General features: G+C 39.4%; 1 protein-coding gene across 1 annotated transcript; it reads right to left on the bottom strand.

Moving 5' to 3' along the window:
- Window positions 1-9,576: 9,576 nt before the first annotated feature.
- On the bottom strand, window positions 9,577-18,689 carry LOC124014576 (ubiquitin carboxyl-terminal hydrolase 47-like). Its single transcript, XM_046329735.1, has 12 exons — window positions 18,598-18,689; window positions 18,220-18,361; window positions 18,030-18,126; window positions 16,683-16,801; window positions 16,456-16,526; window positions 16,219-16,350; window positions 15,806-15,901; window positions 15,064-15,192; window positions 14,734-14,862; window positions 10,773-10,798; window positions 10,603-10,637; window positions 9,577-10,505 (listed from the first exon to the last, which is right to left on the bottom strand). The coding sequence occupies exons 2-12, from the start codon at window positions 18,284-18,286 to the stop codon at window positions 9,685-9,687; spliced, it is 1,722 nt and encodes a 573-aa protein (XP_046185691.1). The 5' UTR covers window positions 18,287-18,361; window positions 18,598-18,689; the 3' UTR covers window positions 9,577-9,684.
- Window positions 18,690-18,784: the final 95 nt, after the last annotated feature.

Here is an 18,784-nt window from a genome sequence, read left to right as displayed (position 1 = left end):
CACATTCTATTTCAGCTACTCCTTCCTGTCAGTCAACAGAACGATATAATGTAAAGGTGTAGCCTAATCTGCAATATTTACCGTTGTTCACTGGCCATTTCAATTAATTATATCGGCATGTCCATTTATATAATTGATAAATGTGTCATTATGTCCAAGCTACAACGGTACTATCCATCATCACATGAATAGGCATCAGTTTGTTTGTTTATTAATTTGATTTAACCGTTATTTAACTAGGTAAGTCAGTTAAGAACAAATTATTGTTTACAATGACAACTGCTGTGCAAATGCTGAAGAGATAACCGGTCAACCTACCTGTTTTATCATTGTTTCGATACTTAGTCATAGTTTGAACTTGGCAATCATTCATATCGCACCATGCAAGTCCCTGTTTTGAAAACAGAATTTACTGTTGCTATAGCCTACTACTTAATTTAAAATGATAACAGTGCTGAAAGTCATGAAAGTTCAAGTTTCATGGACTGCATTTGTTTGCTTAGATGTGCTGGCCTAGGTTTTTGGTACGTCCCAGTCATTTTGCATATAATGGAATGTTTGTCAATTATCAGTTGATATCTACACAGGACAGGGACTGTTGGGGGCTCATACAGTAAAACATTATGTCACTAGGACTTTTTTCTGGTACCAAGATTTATCAGAAACTTTGTACTCAGACAAAAAGAGATTTATTGGCCTAAAAAAGGTTGGCATACAATGTTCCATTATTATGGACTACAAAAGAACAAACAGGGTGGAAGTCAAATCAAATCAAATTGTATTATTCACATGCGCGGAATACAACAGGTGTACACTTTACAGTGAAATGCTTACTTATGAGCCCCTAGCCAACAATGCAGTTTTTTAAAAATACGGACAAGAATAAGAAATAAAAGTAACAAGTAATTAAAGAGCAGCAGTAAAATAACAGTAGCGAGACTATATCGTCTGAGATTCCCAAAGATTGGAAAGCTGCCGCGGTCAATTACTAATTATTGATATTGATGACATACAGTACAATACGATACTGAGATGCAAAGGAATGAAGGTTTGGTTGTTCACAAATTCATGAGCACAACGATTGTTATAGAATCACACCATTCTCCATTTTGGCTCAATATGATCAGAGCAAGGGTGATTTGAAGAGTGTTTGTAAATAGTACTGTTTGTTATTGGTGTGACAACTTGCAACACATGATAAATGAGAGGACAAAAGAGGTAGGATGGAAAGTTAAACTAGGTCAACTCATAGGGAAGGGAGCATGAGCCTGAGCATGAGCCTGAGCATGAGCCTGAGCATGAGCCTGAGCATGAGCCAACCAGGGACATTCCAGTTACACCTGTTATATGGCAGGTGGCTTCTGATTAAATCAAGTTTTCACAGAACCGCTTGTTGCAATTTCGATGAGGCTCTCTTGTTCAGATATCGGTAAGTGGACTGGAGGCAGGGCATGAAAGGGATAACGAATCTAGTTGTTTGTGTCATCCGTTTTGGGAAAGTACCTGCGTAATTGCCCACCCAACTCACTCAGGTGCATCGCTATGTCACATTTGACATTGTTCGTACGCTTGAGTATATTTGTACACAAAAAAATCATACAATGATGGAAAGACCTGTGTGTTGTCCTTGTTAATGCAGACAGAGAGGAGCTCCAACTTCTTAATCATAGCCTCAATTTTGTCCCGCACATTTAATATAGTATCGGAGAGTCCCTGTAATCCTGGATTCAGATTCAGGTGAGAAAGAACATCACCCAGATAGGCCAGTCATGTGAGAAACTAGTCATCATGCAAGCTGCCAGACAAGTGAAAATTATGGTCAGTCAAGAAAACTTTAAGCTTGTCTCTCAATTCTAAAAAACATGTCAGTACTTTGCCCCTTGATAACCAGCGCACTTCTGTATGTTGTAAAAGCGTTACATGGTCGCTGCCCATATCATTGCATAGTGCAGAAAATACACGAGAGTTCAGGGGCCTTGCTTTAACAAAGTTAACCATTTTCACTGTAGTGTGCAAAAAGTATTTCAAGCTGTCAGGCATTCCTTTGACAGCAAGAGCCTCTCAGTGGATGCTGCAGTGTACCCAAGGGGCATTGGGAGCAACTGCTTGCACGTGTATTACCATTCCATTATGTCTCCCTGTCATGGCTTTAGTGCCATCAGTACAGATACCAACACATCTTGACCACCAAAGTCCATTTGATGTCACAAAGCTGTCCAGTACTTTAAAAATATCCTCTCCTGTTCTGGTTTCCAGTGGCTTACAGAAGATGATGTCTTCCTTAATTGACCCCCATAAACAAAACGGACATATACCAGGAGCTGTGCCAGGCCATGTCTGTTGACTCATCCAGCTGTAACACATAGAATCACTGGCTTGTATGCGAAGCATTAATTGTTTCAAAACATCTCCTGCCATGTCACTGATGCGTCGTGAAACAGTGTTGTTTGATGAAGACATTGTCTGTATAGTTTTTTTGTTCTTTTCCCCCAGCATTGTTCCAGCCATATCCCCAGCAGAACGAAGAATTAATTCCTCCACAATAGTATGTGGCTTGCCTGTCCTAGCCACTTGGTAGCTCACCATATAAGATGCTTTTAGCCCCTTCTTATTAATGGTGTCACACCCTGACCATAGTTTGCTTTGTATGTTCTATGTTTTGTTTGGTCAGGGTGTGATCTGAGTGGGCATTCTATGTTGGATGTCTTGTTTGTCTGTTTCTGTGTTGGGGCCTGATATGATTCTCAATCAGAGGCAGGTGTTAGTCATTGTCTCTGATTGGGAACCATATTTAGGTAGCCTGTTTGATGTTGGGTTTTGTGGGTGATTGTTCCTGTCTTTGTGGTCCTTCTGTAGCTCAGTTGGTAGAGCATGGCGCTTGTAACGCCAAGGTAGTGGGTTCGGTTCCCGGGACCACCCATACGTAGAATGTATGCACACATGACTGTAAGTCGCTTTGGATAAAAGCGTCTGCTAAATGGCATATTATTTGTGTTTGTAACACCAGATAGGGCTGTTTTCGTTTTTTTTCCACGTTTCTTGTTTTTGTATATTGTTCTATTTTAATTAATCTTTATTAAAGATGTATCACAATAACCACACTGCGTTTTGGTCCGCCTCTCCTTCGACGTTTGAAAACCTTGACAAATGGTATCTGTTGCTTTTATACATGTCTTACTACTTGAAAGTCCTCTTAATTCTCGCTCAAAAAACTCCAGTGGCTTATTTTTCAAATTGTCATGCTTTGTTTCATCGAGTTGTGAGATAGTACTTTTGCACATATAACACACTGTGGCTGAGGAAAGGCACTACCCCTGTAACGATGTATGCTGAGAGTCTGGAATCAAGTTCAGGGAGTGAACTTAATAAATACAAGAACACAAACAAAACAAAAACACGCACAGGGCACCGACATGAAACATACAAAAACCATGACGCCTGTGGAAGGAACCAAAGGGAGTGACATAAATAGGGCAGGTGATGGAGTCCACGTGAGTGTCAATAAGAGCTGGTACACGTGGCGATGGTGACACGGTGTGTGTAATAATCAGAAGTCTGCCAGAGAGGGAGTATATGTGACAACTCCCAATGTAAGTCAAAACCAAATTTATGTAAAAAAATCAAACTGAAATATCATATTTACGTAAGTATTCAGATCCTTATCTCAGTATTTTGTTGAAGCATATTTGGCAGCGATTACAGCCTTGAGTCTTCCTGGGTATGATGCTACAAGCTTGGCACACATGTATTTGGGGAGTTTCTCCCATTTGTCTCTGCAGATCCTCTCAAGATATGTAAGGTTGGATGGGGAGAGTTGCTGCACAGCTATTTTCAGGTCTCTCCAGAGATGTTCGACCGGGTTCATGTTCCGGCTCTGGCTGGACCACTCAAGGACATTCAGAGACTTATCCCAAAGCCACTCCTGTGTTGTCTTGGCTATGTGCTTAGGGTTGTTGTCCTGTTGGAAGGTGAACCTTCGCCCCAGTCTGGTGTCCTGAGCACTCTGGAGCAGGCTTTCATCAAGGATCTCTCTGTACTTTGCTCTGTTCATCTTTGCCTCAATCCTGACTAATCTCCCAGTCCCTACTGCTGAAAAACATCCCCACATCATTATGCAGCCATCACCATGCTTCCCCATTGGGATGGTGCCCGGTTTCCTCCAGAATTGTCGCTTGGCATTTCATCAGACTAGATCATCTCATTTCTCATGGTCTGAGAGTCTTTAGGTACCCTTTGGCAAACTCCAAGCGAGCTGTGATGTGCCTTTTAATGAGGAGTGGCTTCCGTCTGGCCACTCAAGTTGTAGAGACATCTCAAGGATGATTAATGGAAACAGGATGCACCTGATTTCAATTTCAAGTCTCATAGCAAACAGTCTGAAAACGTACAGTGGTTTGCGGAAGTATTTACCCCCTTGGCAATTTTCCTATTTTTTTTGCCTTACAACCTGGAACTAAAATAGATTTTTGGGGGGGGTTGTATCATTTGATTTACATAACATGCCTACCACTGAAGATGCAAAATAATTTCAAACAAATAAGACAAACACACTGAATACTTGAGTGTACATAACTATTCAAACCCCCAAAGTCAATACTTTGTAGATCCACCTTTTGCAGCAATTACAGCTGCAAGTCTCTTGGGGTATGTTTCTATAAGCTTGGCACATCTAGCCACTAGGATTTTTGCCCATTCTTCAAGGTAAAACTGCTCCAGCTCCTTCAAGTCATACCACAGATTCTCAATTGAATTGAGGTCTGGGCTTTGACTAGGCCATTCCAAGACATTTAAATGTTTCCCTGCTCGCCTCCCTACCACTGAGGAAGTACAGTTCCCGCTCAGCCCAGTCAAAACTGTTCGCTGCTCTGGCCCCCCAATGGTGGAACAAACTCCCTCACGACGCCAGGACAGCGGAGTCAATCACCACCTTCCGGAGACAACTGAAACCCCACCTCTTTAAGGAATACCTAGGATAGGATAAGTAATCCTTCTCACCCCCCCCCCCTTTAAGATTTAGATGCACTATTGTAAAGTGACTGTTCCACTGGATGCCATAAGGTGAATGCACCAATTTGTAAGTCGCTCTGGATAAGAGCGTCTGCTAAATGACTTAAATGTAAATGTAAACCACTCAAGTGTTGCTTTAGGAGTATGCTTCGTGTCATTGTCCTGCTGGAAGGAGATCCTCCATCCTAGTCTCAAATCTCTGGAAGACTGAAACAGGTTTCCCTCAAGAATTTCTCTGTATCATTCCTTCAATTCTGAAACATACCCACATAATGGTGCTGCCACCACCATGCTTCACTGTGGGGAGTGGTGTTCTTGGGGTGATGAGAGGTGTTGGGTTTGTGACAGACATAGCTTTTTCCTTGATGCCAGAAAGCTTCATTTGAATCTCATCTGACCAGAGTACCTTCTTTCATATGTTTGGGGAGTCTCCAACATGCCTTTTGGTTGTTTGCTTATTCTTTTCTTTAAGCAATGGCATTTTTCTGCCCACTCTTCCGTAAAGCCCAGCTCTGTGAAGTGTACCGCTTAAAGTGGTTCTATGGACAGATACTCCAATCTCCGCTGTCAAGCTTTGCAACTCCTTCAGGGTTATCTTTGGGCTCTTTGTTGCCTCTCTGATTCATGCCCTCCTTGCCTGGTCTGTGAGTTTTGGTGGGTGGCCCTCTCTTGGCAGGTTTGTTGTCGTGCCATATTCTATCAATTTTTTAATGATGTATTTAACAGTGCTCCGTGGGATGTTCAAAGTTTCTAATATTTTATATGAACCTCTTGAGTGTAGGGGGCAGTATTTTGATGTTTGGATAAAAAACATACCCAAATGAAACTGCCTATTTCTCAGGCCCAGAAACTAAAATATGCATATAATTGCCAGATTAGGATAGAAAACAACTCTAAACTTTCCAAAACTGTCAAAATATAATCTGTGAGTATAACAGAACTGATATTGCAGGCGAAAACCTGAGGAAAATCCAAAGAGGAAGTGCCATCTATTTTGAAAGCTCCCTGTTCCATTGCATGCCTTCCCTCCATTTAAAGGGGAATCAACGAGATTCCTTTCCCTATGGCTTCCACATGGTGTGAACAGTCTTTAGACATAGTTTCAGCCTTTTATTCTGATATCGTCTTAGTGACCGCTCGAGCCTGTGGATTACTGAACATAACGCGCCAACCAAATGGAGGTATTTTGGATATAAAAAAATCATCTTTATGGAACAAAAGGAACATTTATTGTGTAACTGGGAGTCTCGTGAGTGCAAACATCCAAAGATCATCAAAGGTAAGCGATTCATTTTATTGCTTTTCTGACTTTCGTGACCAATCTACTTTGCTGCCAGCTGTTTGTAATGTTTTGTCTGCTGAGAGAGATGTCCTTACATAAACACTTGGTTTGCTTTCGCCTAAAAGCTTTTTACATTTTTTAATCTGACACGCCAGGTGGATTAACAACAAGCTAAACTGTGTTTTGCTATATTGCACTTGTGATTTCATGAAAATTTAATATTTTTAGTAATTTCATTTGAATTTGGCACTCTGCAATTCAGCGGATGTTAATGAAAACGATCCCGCTAACGGGATGGGTGCGCCAATAAGTTAACCCAACCCTGACCTGTACTTCTCCACAATTTTGTTCCTGACCTGTTTGGAGAGCTCATTGGTCTCCATGGTGCCACTTGCTTGGTGGTGCCCTTTGCTTAGTTGAGTTGCAGACTCAGGGGCCTTTCAGAATACTTATTATCCACCATAATTTTAAATAAATTCATAAAAAATCCTACAATGTGATTTTCTGGATTTTTTTTCTCATTTTGTCTGTCATAGTTGAAGTGTACCTATGATGAAAATTACAGGCCTCTCTCATCTTTTTAAGTGGGAGAACTTGCACAATTGGTGGCTGACTAAATACTTTTTTGCCCCACTGTATTTATTGGGCCATAACCCCTCCTTCCTAGGCACTTACTTAGATGAAACAACTTGATAAGTATAAGCAATTGGGTGAATGCACTTGCCTTGATAGACCATTCCAAATGAACCTTCAGCCAGTCTCTTAGACAGGTTTATAGAGTTGCGATCAATCTCCCAGGAGTCTACAGAGACAAACTGTGGATGGAGGCGCAAGACGGAAATGAAAGATCAAACAGATTATCAGCAGATCAGACCCCAATTTGAGTCACCTAAAATACTAATGTGTTAGCATCATAGTTTTTGTGGAAATAGGTTTTATTTGTTTGTTTTTTTATGTATCCGGCAGTTGACCAAAATAACTTTTCTGAGGAATCTCCAGTAGGAGGCACCAGTGAAGTTCCTTTGATAAGCTAGGAGATGAGACGCAATTTTAGCATACACATTTTAACTTTGGAACAGTCTATTTAGAAGAAGAGTTCTTGCCTCCATATAAAAATGTCAGGTCTTGTTAAGAGCATGACCAGCACCCCGACCATGAACAACAGGAAAGGCAACATCATCCACTCGTGCTATCTCTGCCTGGGGTTATCGAAATCAATTCCAATCGTGAATGTTGAAGACAAGAAAGCATAAGCATAAAATGATGTATCGGGCAGCTGCTGTAGCCTAGATAGCCGACTATATTCATTATTTCTCATTTTCACCGGCAAGTGCACTGTCAGTCTCATCAGTATCATGTGTAGTTAAAGGGGCAATGCGCAGTTGAAACAATAACAAAGTGTTGTCCCCGCCACTGTTTCAGTAAAAAAGCTTAGTAATGGGGCTGGAGAAATGTAACCACTCTCAAATGCATAGATAGAGCTATGGATGCAAGGTCTGATCAACCATGATATCAAAACGATAGCTTTAACCATGTTTTGAGGCTATGCAATTGTTGTTTACTTTTACACTATTTACAAACATTGGAGTAAAACAAGCATATATTTTTATGGTTCTGATGTGGTACGACAGTTGAACTAAGCTCATGAGACTTTTGAGTTATATTCTTCAAGAATCAATGGGTACGTATAATTTATTTATATGTCCAAAAATTGATGTAGGAACTGCAGATTGCCCCTTTTAAGGTGGTAATTGTCAGCTATTTCCATTTATGATACTTTAATACATTTGATCTTTCTCTATGGCTTTTCCTTTTGAGATTTTACCTTTACAGCCAGACAAAATGACAACTATATTTTTGATTAATTTGTTTGTTTGTATTTCCATTTTGTCATCCATTGCCATAGTGATATTTACTGGAATTCAGCTGATATCCCAGGTCAGTGTACCTTGGTCTCTGTACGCAGTACTCCACCCAGTACTAAAGTTGTTATCAATGATTTAGTCTCGAAAAAAACAGACCTAGGCAACAGCACTAGTTTATGACGGAACATTGTGTGGGACGCAACCCGTCTGCCGAGGGAGAATATTAATGATACCTAAAAATCATCTGTCTTTAAACCTGCGCTGTGAGGCTGTGATTTGACCTGCAAAAGTACAGTTTCTATATGCTTATTTAAAGATGTACGGTGGCAGTTAGCCTAGTGTTGGGCCAGTTACCGAAAGGTTGCAAGCACTTAACCCTAATTGCACTGGACAAAAGTATCTACTAAAGGGCCTCCTGAGTGGTGCAGTGGTCTAAGGCACTGCTTCGCTGCACTAGAGGAGTTACTACAGACCCGGGTTCATGTGACACAACTGGCTGTGGCCGGGAGTTCCATAGGACAGCGCACAATTGGCCCAGAGTCATTCTGGTTAGGGGAGGGTTTGGCCGGGGTTGCTTTCCTTTGCCTCGGTCGCAAGTTGAACGGTGTTTCCTCAGACACATTGGTGCGGCTGGCTCCGGGTTAAGCTGATGGGAGTTAAAAAGTGCGGTTAGGTGGGTCATATTTCGGAGGGTACATGACTTCGCCTCTCCCGAGCCCGTTGAGGCGTTGCAGCGATGAGACAAGTTCATAATTGAAATTGGGAGCAAAAAAGGGGGTGAGAAAAATGAAGTGTCTACTATAAAATGCAAGAATAATATTTTGCGTTTTTAAAATGTCAGACCAAGGATGATCTCTAAACCTCTTGTGAAGTATTTCAAGAATTAAGATGAGGACTAAGTTATTCTCTGCATACAAAGCATCTTTAATATACAGTACTTTGTAAACACTTGGACAAGAAAGTAATCTGAGTAAAGTGATGAACGATGTTGAACAAAAAAGAGGCTAATAACAGGACTTTAGTTAAAGTTAGTTGTTAAACATATATAAAAAGATAAGACGGGGTTAAAGGCAGAATTGTTCCCAAAATCAGAATATATTCCATATTCCATACATTCCTCTTCCAGTTTTCAAATTGGACAAAACAGAAACTTCAAATGTAGCCATCTCACTTCTTTTCCATTCCCTCCTCTCCTTCCCTGAAGTTCCTCTTTCTTCTTTTCCATTCCCTCCTCTCCTTCCCTGAAGTTCCTCTTTCTTCTTTTCCATTCCCTCCTCTCCTTCCCTGAAGTTCCTCTTTCTTCTTTTCCATTCCCTCCTCTCCTTCCCTGAAATTCCCTCCTCTCCTTCCCTGAAGTTCCTCTTTCTTCTTTTCCATTCCCTCCTCTCCTTCCCTGCTCCATTCTCTTTCCCTAAGTTCACCCAAAAGCTCCATCTCTTCTACACTTCTCTTTTCATTCCTTTTGCATCATTATTTTTTTGTGTCTGTGAACTGTGGCATTTATTGACACATGGGGAGTCGGGACATAGTTTACTTCTTCTTAGACATACCAACGACGCGACCACTGCGACCGATGGCCTTGGTGTGCTTGCCACGGACACCCCAGAAGCGCCTGAAACCACGGTGAGCCCTGTTCTTCTTCTGCCTCTCAAGAACCTCTCTCAGCTTGTTGTCCTGAACGTTAGCAAGGAACTGACTGTAATTGGCCTTTTCGTCCTTTCTTCTTTGCATGTCTTTCCTTCTGAGTTCATTGAACTCTTGGTGTGATGGGATGGTCTCACACCTGTTTGTAGAGCTGGAAGACTCTCCGTACTTGGTCAGACTTGTCTTTGTCTCACCGAGATGCGTTTCTCCCTTTACCACGATACCCTCGCTGTCCTTATCTACCCTTCTCACTACATCATCCTGTTCTGTTTTCTCCACGGCATTATCCTCTTCTTTCAACGGTGAATACCTGATGGGCAAAATATAGTCATGATGAAACACACGGAGTCTGCCTAATTTCCGCCATATCTCCGGACTCTGCTGTTTCTCTGTTATCAAAACCACATCATACCGTCTTGTTCCATCCACATCCTTTCTCCTGTGTCCTTTCTCCTTTCTCCCTTCTCCTGTGTGCATCTCCTGTCTTCTCTCTATCAAATCATCATCTCTTCCTGTATCTGCCTTTCCTACATTTTCCTTTCTTCTGACCGCAACATGTTGTCCCTGTCCTTTATTTCCATCAACACCGTGATGATCATCTCCACTTGTCTTTATTTGACCATGCTCTCCAACCTCTGTAACCCCATCCTCTCGGAGTGAACCGGGAACTTGGTTGGTTCCATGGTTCTCACGATCTGAAGCATGTGCTGTGCGGGGGAAGGAAAATGAAAGACATCAGTGATACAGTTTCAAGGCAATTGATAAAAAGAGCACAGTTCATAAATAGTTCATAAATGAACTTACATTTCCTGTACACCAGTAGATAAGCACTCCAAGAACTAGAGAGAGAATCATTTGTTATCATACGTATTTAATTACTAACTGGAACGCCTGTTAATGTTCTGGTTCATACATTTGGCGATAAACTTTGGATACATAACTGGAAACACAAACGCACGTGAAAAACAACATACCTGTCAATCAGTGGAGCTGGTTGGACCTGTAAGGGAGGAGCAGCAATGTGTCAAAATTAAATAAATAGAATACATTTCCAATGGCCCTAGATAAGATTCTGGCAGAGTAGCATGGTATTTTTGGTGATTCCCCACCAAATATATGCAAATATGAACTATAATCATATTTGTTCTTGAAGTGATAACACTTGTCTGATTCACTCCAGCGGTGATTTTATCATGTCAATCTTGGTGGGCAAAACAACCAATTTGTTTAGATGCAGGACAGCGAAGCCACTGCATAAATCTAAAAATGCATACAATGCACTATAACGGTGACCAGAAACTGTTAGGGTCTACATCAAGCTGTCCCAACAGTGGAGCTTATGGCTGACTTGCTTAACCCAGTTACGGCTATGGGTTCCGCTAGTGGAACGTTTCGAACACAGCCAGTGGAACGTTTCGAACACAGCCAGTGAAATTGCAGAGCGCAATTTTTTATTTTTTATATTTGAAATATTTAACTTTCATACAATCACAAGTGCAATACACCAAATGAAAGCTTTACTTCTTGTTAATCCAGCCACGGTGTCAGATTTCAAAAAGGCTTTACGGCAAAAGCAAACCATGCTATTATCTGAGGACAGCACCCCATCAAACATACACATGACAATCATATTTCAACCCGCCAGGCGCAACACAAAACTCAGAAATAACTATATAATTCATGCCTTACCTTTGAAGATCTTCTTCTGTTGGAACTCCAATATGTCCCAGAAACATCACAAATGGTCCTTTTGTTCAGTAAATTCCGTCATTATATCTCCAAAATGTCAATTTATTTGGCGCATTTGACTACAAAATGTCTAATAAATTACCTGTAATTTTGGTCCAAACATTTTAAACAACTTTCCTAATACAACTTTAGGTATTTTTATACGTAAATAATTGATCAAATTTATGACGGGATAAACTGCGTTCAATAGCGGATAAAAACAAAGTGGAGCGAGCTTTCAGGTCATGCGCCCCAACCACAACAGTACACTTGGCTATCCACCCAGATAGGAAATGGCTACTTCTTCATTTCTCAAAGGAAAAACATCAACCAATTTCTAAAGACTGTTGACATCAAGTGGAAGCGATAGGAACTGCAAGCAAGTGCCTTAGAAATCTAGATCCACGTAGAAACCTCATTGAAAACACTGTCACCTCAACAAAAGAAATCCTGGATGGTTTGTCCTCGGGGTTTCGCCTGCTACATAAGTTTTGTTATACTCACAGACATACTTTTAACAGTTTTAGAAACTTTAGAGTGTTTTCTATCCAAATTGTATGCATATCGTAGCTTCTGGGCCTGAGTAGCAGGCAGTTTACTTTGGGCACGCTTTTCATTCGGATGTGAAAATACCACCCCCTAGCCCGAAGAGGTAATAAATATGGTTTCTACTGACTCCTTGTGGATTTGTGTAACTGGATAAGAACCACGTTCTCCTTCAATAATAATGAATGTCAACATGAGTTTAGACTTTTGAACCATACACCAACATTATTACATTCATGTTCAGTAAATTCATGATGTTTGTTCTTTTATAATCAACACTTAGCTGTAAGTATAAGCAAGTGCAAGCAAATGAGCTGCGACGAGGTAGTCCTATTTATTCAGCACTTTCAAAATGGACAGCAACAGAAGTTTAGATAGATGTTAGTTCAGATAAATTCAGCAAGATGTTGAAAGAGAGAGAGACACAAACTCAGCGGTTAGCCTACCATTTGAAGTATTTTATTTGGCCTACGTGGTCTAAAAAGGAAGGACAATTCAACTACAAGGATCCACTTTTATAGACAATATACAGATGCACTGACAGTGCATTGCGCAAACAAAACAACCCTCACAATATCAACTGGAATTACAAGGGTCTATTACTGAACTTTTTGTTGAACAAAAGTATTTGAATGGGAAGAGACTGTCACTGGCAAACATGGTTACGAGAAGGGGATACTATAATATACTGTTGTTGGGTGTCACACTCTGACCATAGTTTGCTTTGTATGTTTCTATGTTTTGTTTGGTCAGGGTGTGATCTGAGTGGGCATTCTATGTTGGATGTCTTGTTTGTCTATTTCTATGTCTGGCCTGATATGGTTCTCAATCAGAGGCAGGTGTTAGTCATTGTCTCTGATTGCGAACCATATTTAGGTAGCCTGTTTGGTGTTGGGTTTTGTGGGTGATTGTTCCTGTCTCTGTGTTTTGCACCAGATAGGACTGTTTTAGGTTTTCTCACGTTTGTTGTTTTGTTAGTTTATTCATGTATAGTTTCTTTATTAAAGAACAATGAATAACAACCACGCTGCGTTTTGGTCCGCCTCTCCTTCACCGCAAGAAAACCATTACATTGGGTCTGTAACTTACAGACCCAACAACATTATATACTATCCCCTCCTCATGGAGAAAAACACCTGAGCTAATTATAACACACAAAGTAAGCAAAACAATTAAATGCATAATTCTAACATTGCCTAAAATTATGAATAAGATACTAATGAGATAGACCTAATGTAAGCAATATAACAATGCAGATATACAAACTATGGCGGACAGAACGATAAGTGCTTAAGAGGCAAGCTGTAATTTCGATTAAGACATGCGCGAGCTGAGATAGAAGTAGTCTATATACCGCCTATTTCTCCAGCACTTTTGAAATGGACTGCGACATAATTCAGAACATGGGCCGTTCTTACAGTATTCTCCCTGTACACCAAGTCCCAACAGTAGGCTAAATTAACGGGGGCACATAAGAAGACAATTAAAGCTCTTACAATGGAGGCACATAGACAGACAATGAAAGCTGTTACAATATTCGATGATGACATTTCTTTAAAACAGGCCATAGGCTACATATACGCCACTAAGGCAGAACAGTTGTACAAACAGGCCCTGCAGTGCTGCCTCACAACTGCCACACAATTTAATGCATGCTATAATTCTGGAAAACACGTACCTATTCTCCTGTTGTTGGTTGTGAAGGTTGATAGCTCATCTATATGCGGTGTCTAGCTGAGCCGCAATGTTTGATTTCCCCAGCAATCCGAGTTTAACAGCATTGTCTATATGTGATGCACAATTCTCATGTTTTGAGAGAGACAGATGTTTTAAATCCTTGAGCCCAGACTTGGACCACACACGCTCCCCACTGAATAGCAGGCAGAGGAAGTAAAATAGGGATTGCTTTGAGATTCCAAACCATTCATTGTTGAATTTGCGATTTCCGACTTGTTGTGAAATGTTCATGTCCAAAGACGTTTTATCCTTCATTTCTCTTCAAATGACAAGGATTGAAAAGGATGTGCCAGTAGATTGTCAACATGATTCATAATGATGGCTGCTTGCCAATCTTGCGAGCTAAGATTTTGAAAATATGATGTTGACATAATCAGTCTAATCAAAGCTACGGTAGATAAAACATGATTTGACGTCCTTTTACCAGTGGCCAATGACCTTGAGCCTTCTTGGATGGGCAGTTCTAATATAACTCTATGGCAGCACCCAAGAGGCTTGAATTTTCTAGCTCTCCCTGTAGAATTTGCAGTGACATAGTGTCCCCTTGAGTGACAGAACACTGAGCCAATCACGGCACAGCTAGAGAACATTACCAACCACTACGCTCCGTATTTTTCCTCTGGCTGCGCAACCACCATAGAAATCACTTAGCTAGGCTGAAACACCTACATTTTGGAGCTGCCTTCCTCAAGAAAGAAAAAAAATAGACCATGTTTGTATGCGGCTTTATTAACTCAACGATTTTTTGGTTTTTCCATTGTTTGCAAACTGACATCTGACACGTATTAATGCCACCTGCCCTGAAGAACGGGTCGCCACTGATTCATTCACAGAACCAAATAAATTGGCAAATACAATTTATGATATTATAAAAATGATGGTATAGGCTGTATTCAATTAAATAAATAAAATAACATTGCATACCTTTGTAACGTATGAGTCATTGAACTCATACCAGTTATGATCTTCAAAGGACTTGATCTTAGCAGTGTAGTGTCCACATCCAAGACTTCCGAAATGGTCCACAATCGCATAGAGTTCATATTCACATTTCTGTTAAATCAAAAGACATGCCATCAACTGTAAAAACAGACATCATGAAATATTTTATTTTTCTGATGGGCAATAAAGTGAAGGCAATATACAGTACAACAGAATTATCCGTTTAATTTAGTATGGCTACATTGCGAAGCCCTAAATGTAGACTTGTATGAGAACAAAACCTGTTGAATAAAGGTTTTGTAAGTAGTCTACCTCTGTCTGTAGTGTGTGAGGCACATCCACGCAGCAGTTGATTTTGACATATGACATGGTGTAGTAGTCAAATTCAAACCGCTTGAGGAGCAGAGTAAGAATTTCTGGGTGATATTCCATCTTGCATTCCTATAGGTGACAGAGGGAGGAATTGTAATACAATATCTTCTTCAGTGAAAAGCTTGACATCCATTTTTGAGAAGCCTTTGGTACAATAATTAAAGCTGCACTAAGAAGAAATGCTCCGCCATTTTCTGGTTGCTAAAATTCGAATAGGTTGCCTAATTTCAGTTTATGTTTCAAAATAAGCACGTATAGCGTAGAGAATAATTGTACCATCTAAACTACTGTGAAATACTGTCTTTTTTTCCATTACCAAAAATATTGTATTTTCTGTTTGAAGTTGGTGTACAAAACTGAAAGTAAAAGACACGAAAACTAAACTTAAGAACAGGAAGCATATTAATAGTGCACAGAACTACCGCTTCTTAGATATGATTTCAATGAGAAGGACATAATTTTAAATATATATATATATATATATATATATAATTTTAAATATATATATATATATATAATTTTAAATATATATCTATATATATATATATATATATATATATATATATATATAATTTTAAATATATATATCTTTATCTATATCTATATCTATATCTATATATATATATATATATATATCTTTAATTTTGTGTACTAAATGAGAATTCTAAATGTCACTACTCACAACGGTTGCATCTAATTTCTTTTCACATTCATCACAGTACATCTGGTTTTCCCCAGTGACAGTTGAAGACTTGAAGAACTCCTTAAAGCCGTCTTTCTGAAAACACAGAAACACAAAATGTTATCTTTCTCCAACAACCTGATATTTTTTCCATTAATTTGTTTTTAATGTCATATTATATCAACTTATAATATTAACTACAATACCATGATCATGACAACTGAGACAAAAAGTAGAGTACGCCTACACACATGCCAAATTACGACATGATACATTACCACGACAATTATGCTAATATTGAATAACAATAACGTAGGCTAATGGCATTTAAAGTGTTGGTTAACCCTGTCATGATCATATTTGCCATCATAAAACAATGTTTTTTGCTTTAGGTTAAGATATATTTTCCCTACCACACTGAAGGTTTTGTAACAGTCAGAGGGATCTGCTATTGAGAGGGGCAGTGTCCAAAATGGACCAAATCCATCACTCATCACATGTTTCCCTAAACAGGTAGTGATGTGCCTCAATTGTCCTTTGAAGATCTGGAGACAAACTATTGTCAGTCTTGTCATATCATAACTTATAAACATTGCATGGTTAGCTATCAGGTTTTGCCCAAGATGAGGTAAGTAAATGCAGTAGCCTACCTTTGACACTTCAGGATTGACCATGCCTAAAATCTTCTCAAAATACTCAGCCGCATCACATTGCATGTATACTGGGGGGGAGGGATGGGGGGGGACAATGAAGGGTCTTCTACTACAAATAACTACAAACACTATACTTAATACTACATAACATCACAAGCTGTACATCTAACAAAGTTGCAGAATTTTTAAATGTATTATTTAGCAGCTATGAAAGCTCAACTCACCATCATCAATGCCTAGTATTGATGAGATGCCCTTTGTGTTAGTTTCAATTTCACGTAAAGTTGTAAACAACTTTTTCAACTGAAGATCAACGGTGTCTTCTTCTTGAGGAGGCCTATTACTGTAAAAAAAGAGACTGATTTTGTTAACTTCTTAGGGCTGAAATCCCGTTAACGGGATCATTTTCATCAACAAACACTGAATTGCATAGCGCCATATTCAAATAATATTACTAAAAATATTTATATTCATGAAACCACAAGTGCAATTTAGCAAAACACAGATTAGCCTTTTGTTAATCCACCTGTCGTGTCAGATTTTTAAAATAACCTTTACAGCGAAAGCAATCCAAGCGTGTGTAAGTTTATCGATCACTCGATAAACATTATGAACACCTAGCATCAGGTAGCTTGGTCACGAAAATCAAATTAATCGTTTACCTTTGATCTTTGGATGTTTTCACTCACGAGACTCCCAGTTACACAATAAATGTTCCTTTTGTTCCATAAAGATTCTTTTTATACCCAAAATACCTCCGTTTGTTTTGCGCGTTATGTTCAGAAATCCACAGGAAAGAGCGGTCACGACAACGCAGACAAATTCCAAATAGTATCCATAATGTCCACATAAACATGTCAAACGTTTTTTATAATCAATCCTCAGGTTGTTTTAAAAATATATAATCGATAATATATCAACCGCAACTGTCTTTTGCAGTAGGAGAGGAAAAGGCAATGGCTGCCCAAACTCTCTTGCGCATACAAAACGCTGCTGGCACCCGGCCATACAATGACGCGATGTTATCTTTCTCGCTCATTTTTCAAAATAAAAGCCCGAAACTATGTCCAAAGACTGTTGACACCTTGAGGAAGTGATAAGAAAAGGAATCTGGTTGATATCCCTTTAAATGGAGCAAAGGCAGGCTATGGAACATGGAGTTTTCAAAATAGAAGCCACTTCCTGGTTTGATTTTCCTCAGGTTTTTGCCTGCAATATCAGTTGTTATATACTCACAGACAATATTTTGACAGTTTTGGAAACTTTAGAGTGTTTTCTATCCAATACTAATAATATGCATATTAGCAACTGAGACTGAGGAGCAGGCTGTTTACTTTGGGCAACTTATTCATCCAAGCTACTCAATACTGCCCCCAGCCATAAGAAGTTAAGATATACAGTATACAAGATGTTTAGTATTAATCTCAGTGTTCTGTGTAATGATAATGTTTCTATAGGATGACTCAGAGACATGTATTTAGTTAGATACATGGCTCTGGTAAGACTCAATCTATTTCTAATACTTTCACGGAGATACAGTATCCTTGGCACACAGAGTAAGAATGGAAAACCTTTCAACAGCCTCTCTGAATTCTTTTGTCATGAAGAGGACCTGCAGCACACTGTTCAAATAACACGTTGCCCCTTGATTATGCAGGCCATGGTGTTCTGAAAGGAATAAAGTTGTCAATTAGTGCACAAATGATAAGATACAGATATAGCTGCATTGTGTTGTACTTGTACATACAATAAATCACATACCTGGTCCTGGGATGAGAAGTAATGCTTTTGAGCCTCGGTAGTGTCTTGTTGAAATGTTCAGCTCCATTGTTTACAGTAGTTGCTCCAGTAGTTTACAGTATTCACAGTCCAAGTAAACGCCATAGAACACCCACCTAATGACCTGGAAATGTAAGATTTGATAAAAAAATTAATTGCTCTCAAGTTTTCCAACACCAGAATGTTTCCACTTGCATTGATAGGCTAATGAAAGAATACAATTGGATTATCAAATCAAATGCAACATTTCTATTTGTCAGTTGAGTTATCCAAAAGTGTTTCTAGTTTGTTTAGTTAATAGAGCAATACAAGAAGATCGAATGTAGGCTAGACTATACATATTATTCAATCCAAATTTACCGATTTATTCGTTTATTCTTGTAGCCGAAAAGCGTCCCTTCGAGTTGTCACCTCTAAGGAAAAACAACGACGTTGAACCGGCTTCACTTTCGATTTCGGATATTCCTGTCAGTATCACAATATAACAAATATGAACGCCTTTTTAAAATATTCCTTTTTTAGCAAAGTTGTCCTTGTGAAGGCACAC

Source organism: Oncorhynchus gorbuscha, linkage group LG25 (genome assembly GCF_021184085.1).
Source record: "Oncorhynchus gorbuscha isolate QuinsamMale2020 ecotype Even-year linkage group LG25, OgorEven_v1.0, whole genome shotgun sequence".
Classification (NCBI taxonomy): domain Eukaryota; kingdom Metazoa; phylum Chordata; class Actinopteri; order Salmoniformes; family Salmonidae; genus Oncorhynchus; species Oncorhynchus gorbuscha.
The sequence above is the reverse complement of the archived record's forward strand: the minus strand, read 5'-3'. Positions and strand labels throughout refer to the sequence as shown.

Coding starts and splice junctions, on each gene's coding strand:
- LOC124014576 (XM_046329735.1), bottom strand. CDS start 18,286: ATGGAGCTGAACATTTCAACAAGACACTACCGAGGCTCAAAAGCATTA. Junction 18,127..18,219: donor ACTTCTCATCCCAGGACCAG/GTATGTGATTTA, acceptor TATTCCTTTCAG/AACACCATGGCCTGCATAAT. Junction 15,902..16,218: donor GTTACAAAACCTTCAGTGTG/GTAGGGAAAATA, acceptor CTGTGTTTTCAG/AAAGACGGCTTTAAGGAGTT.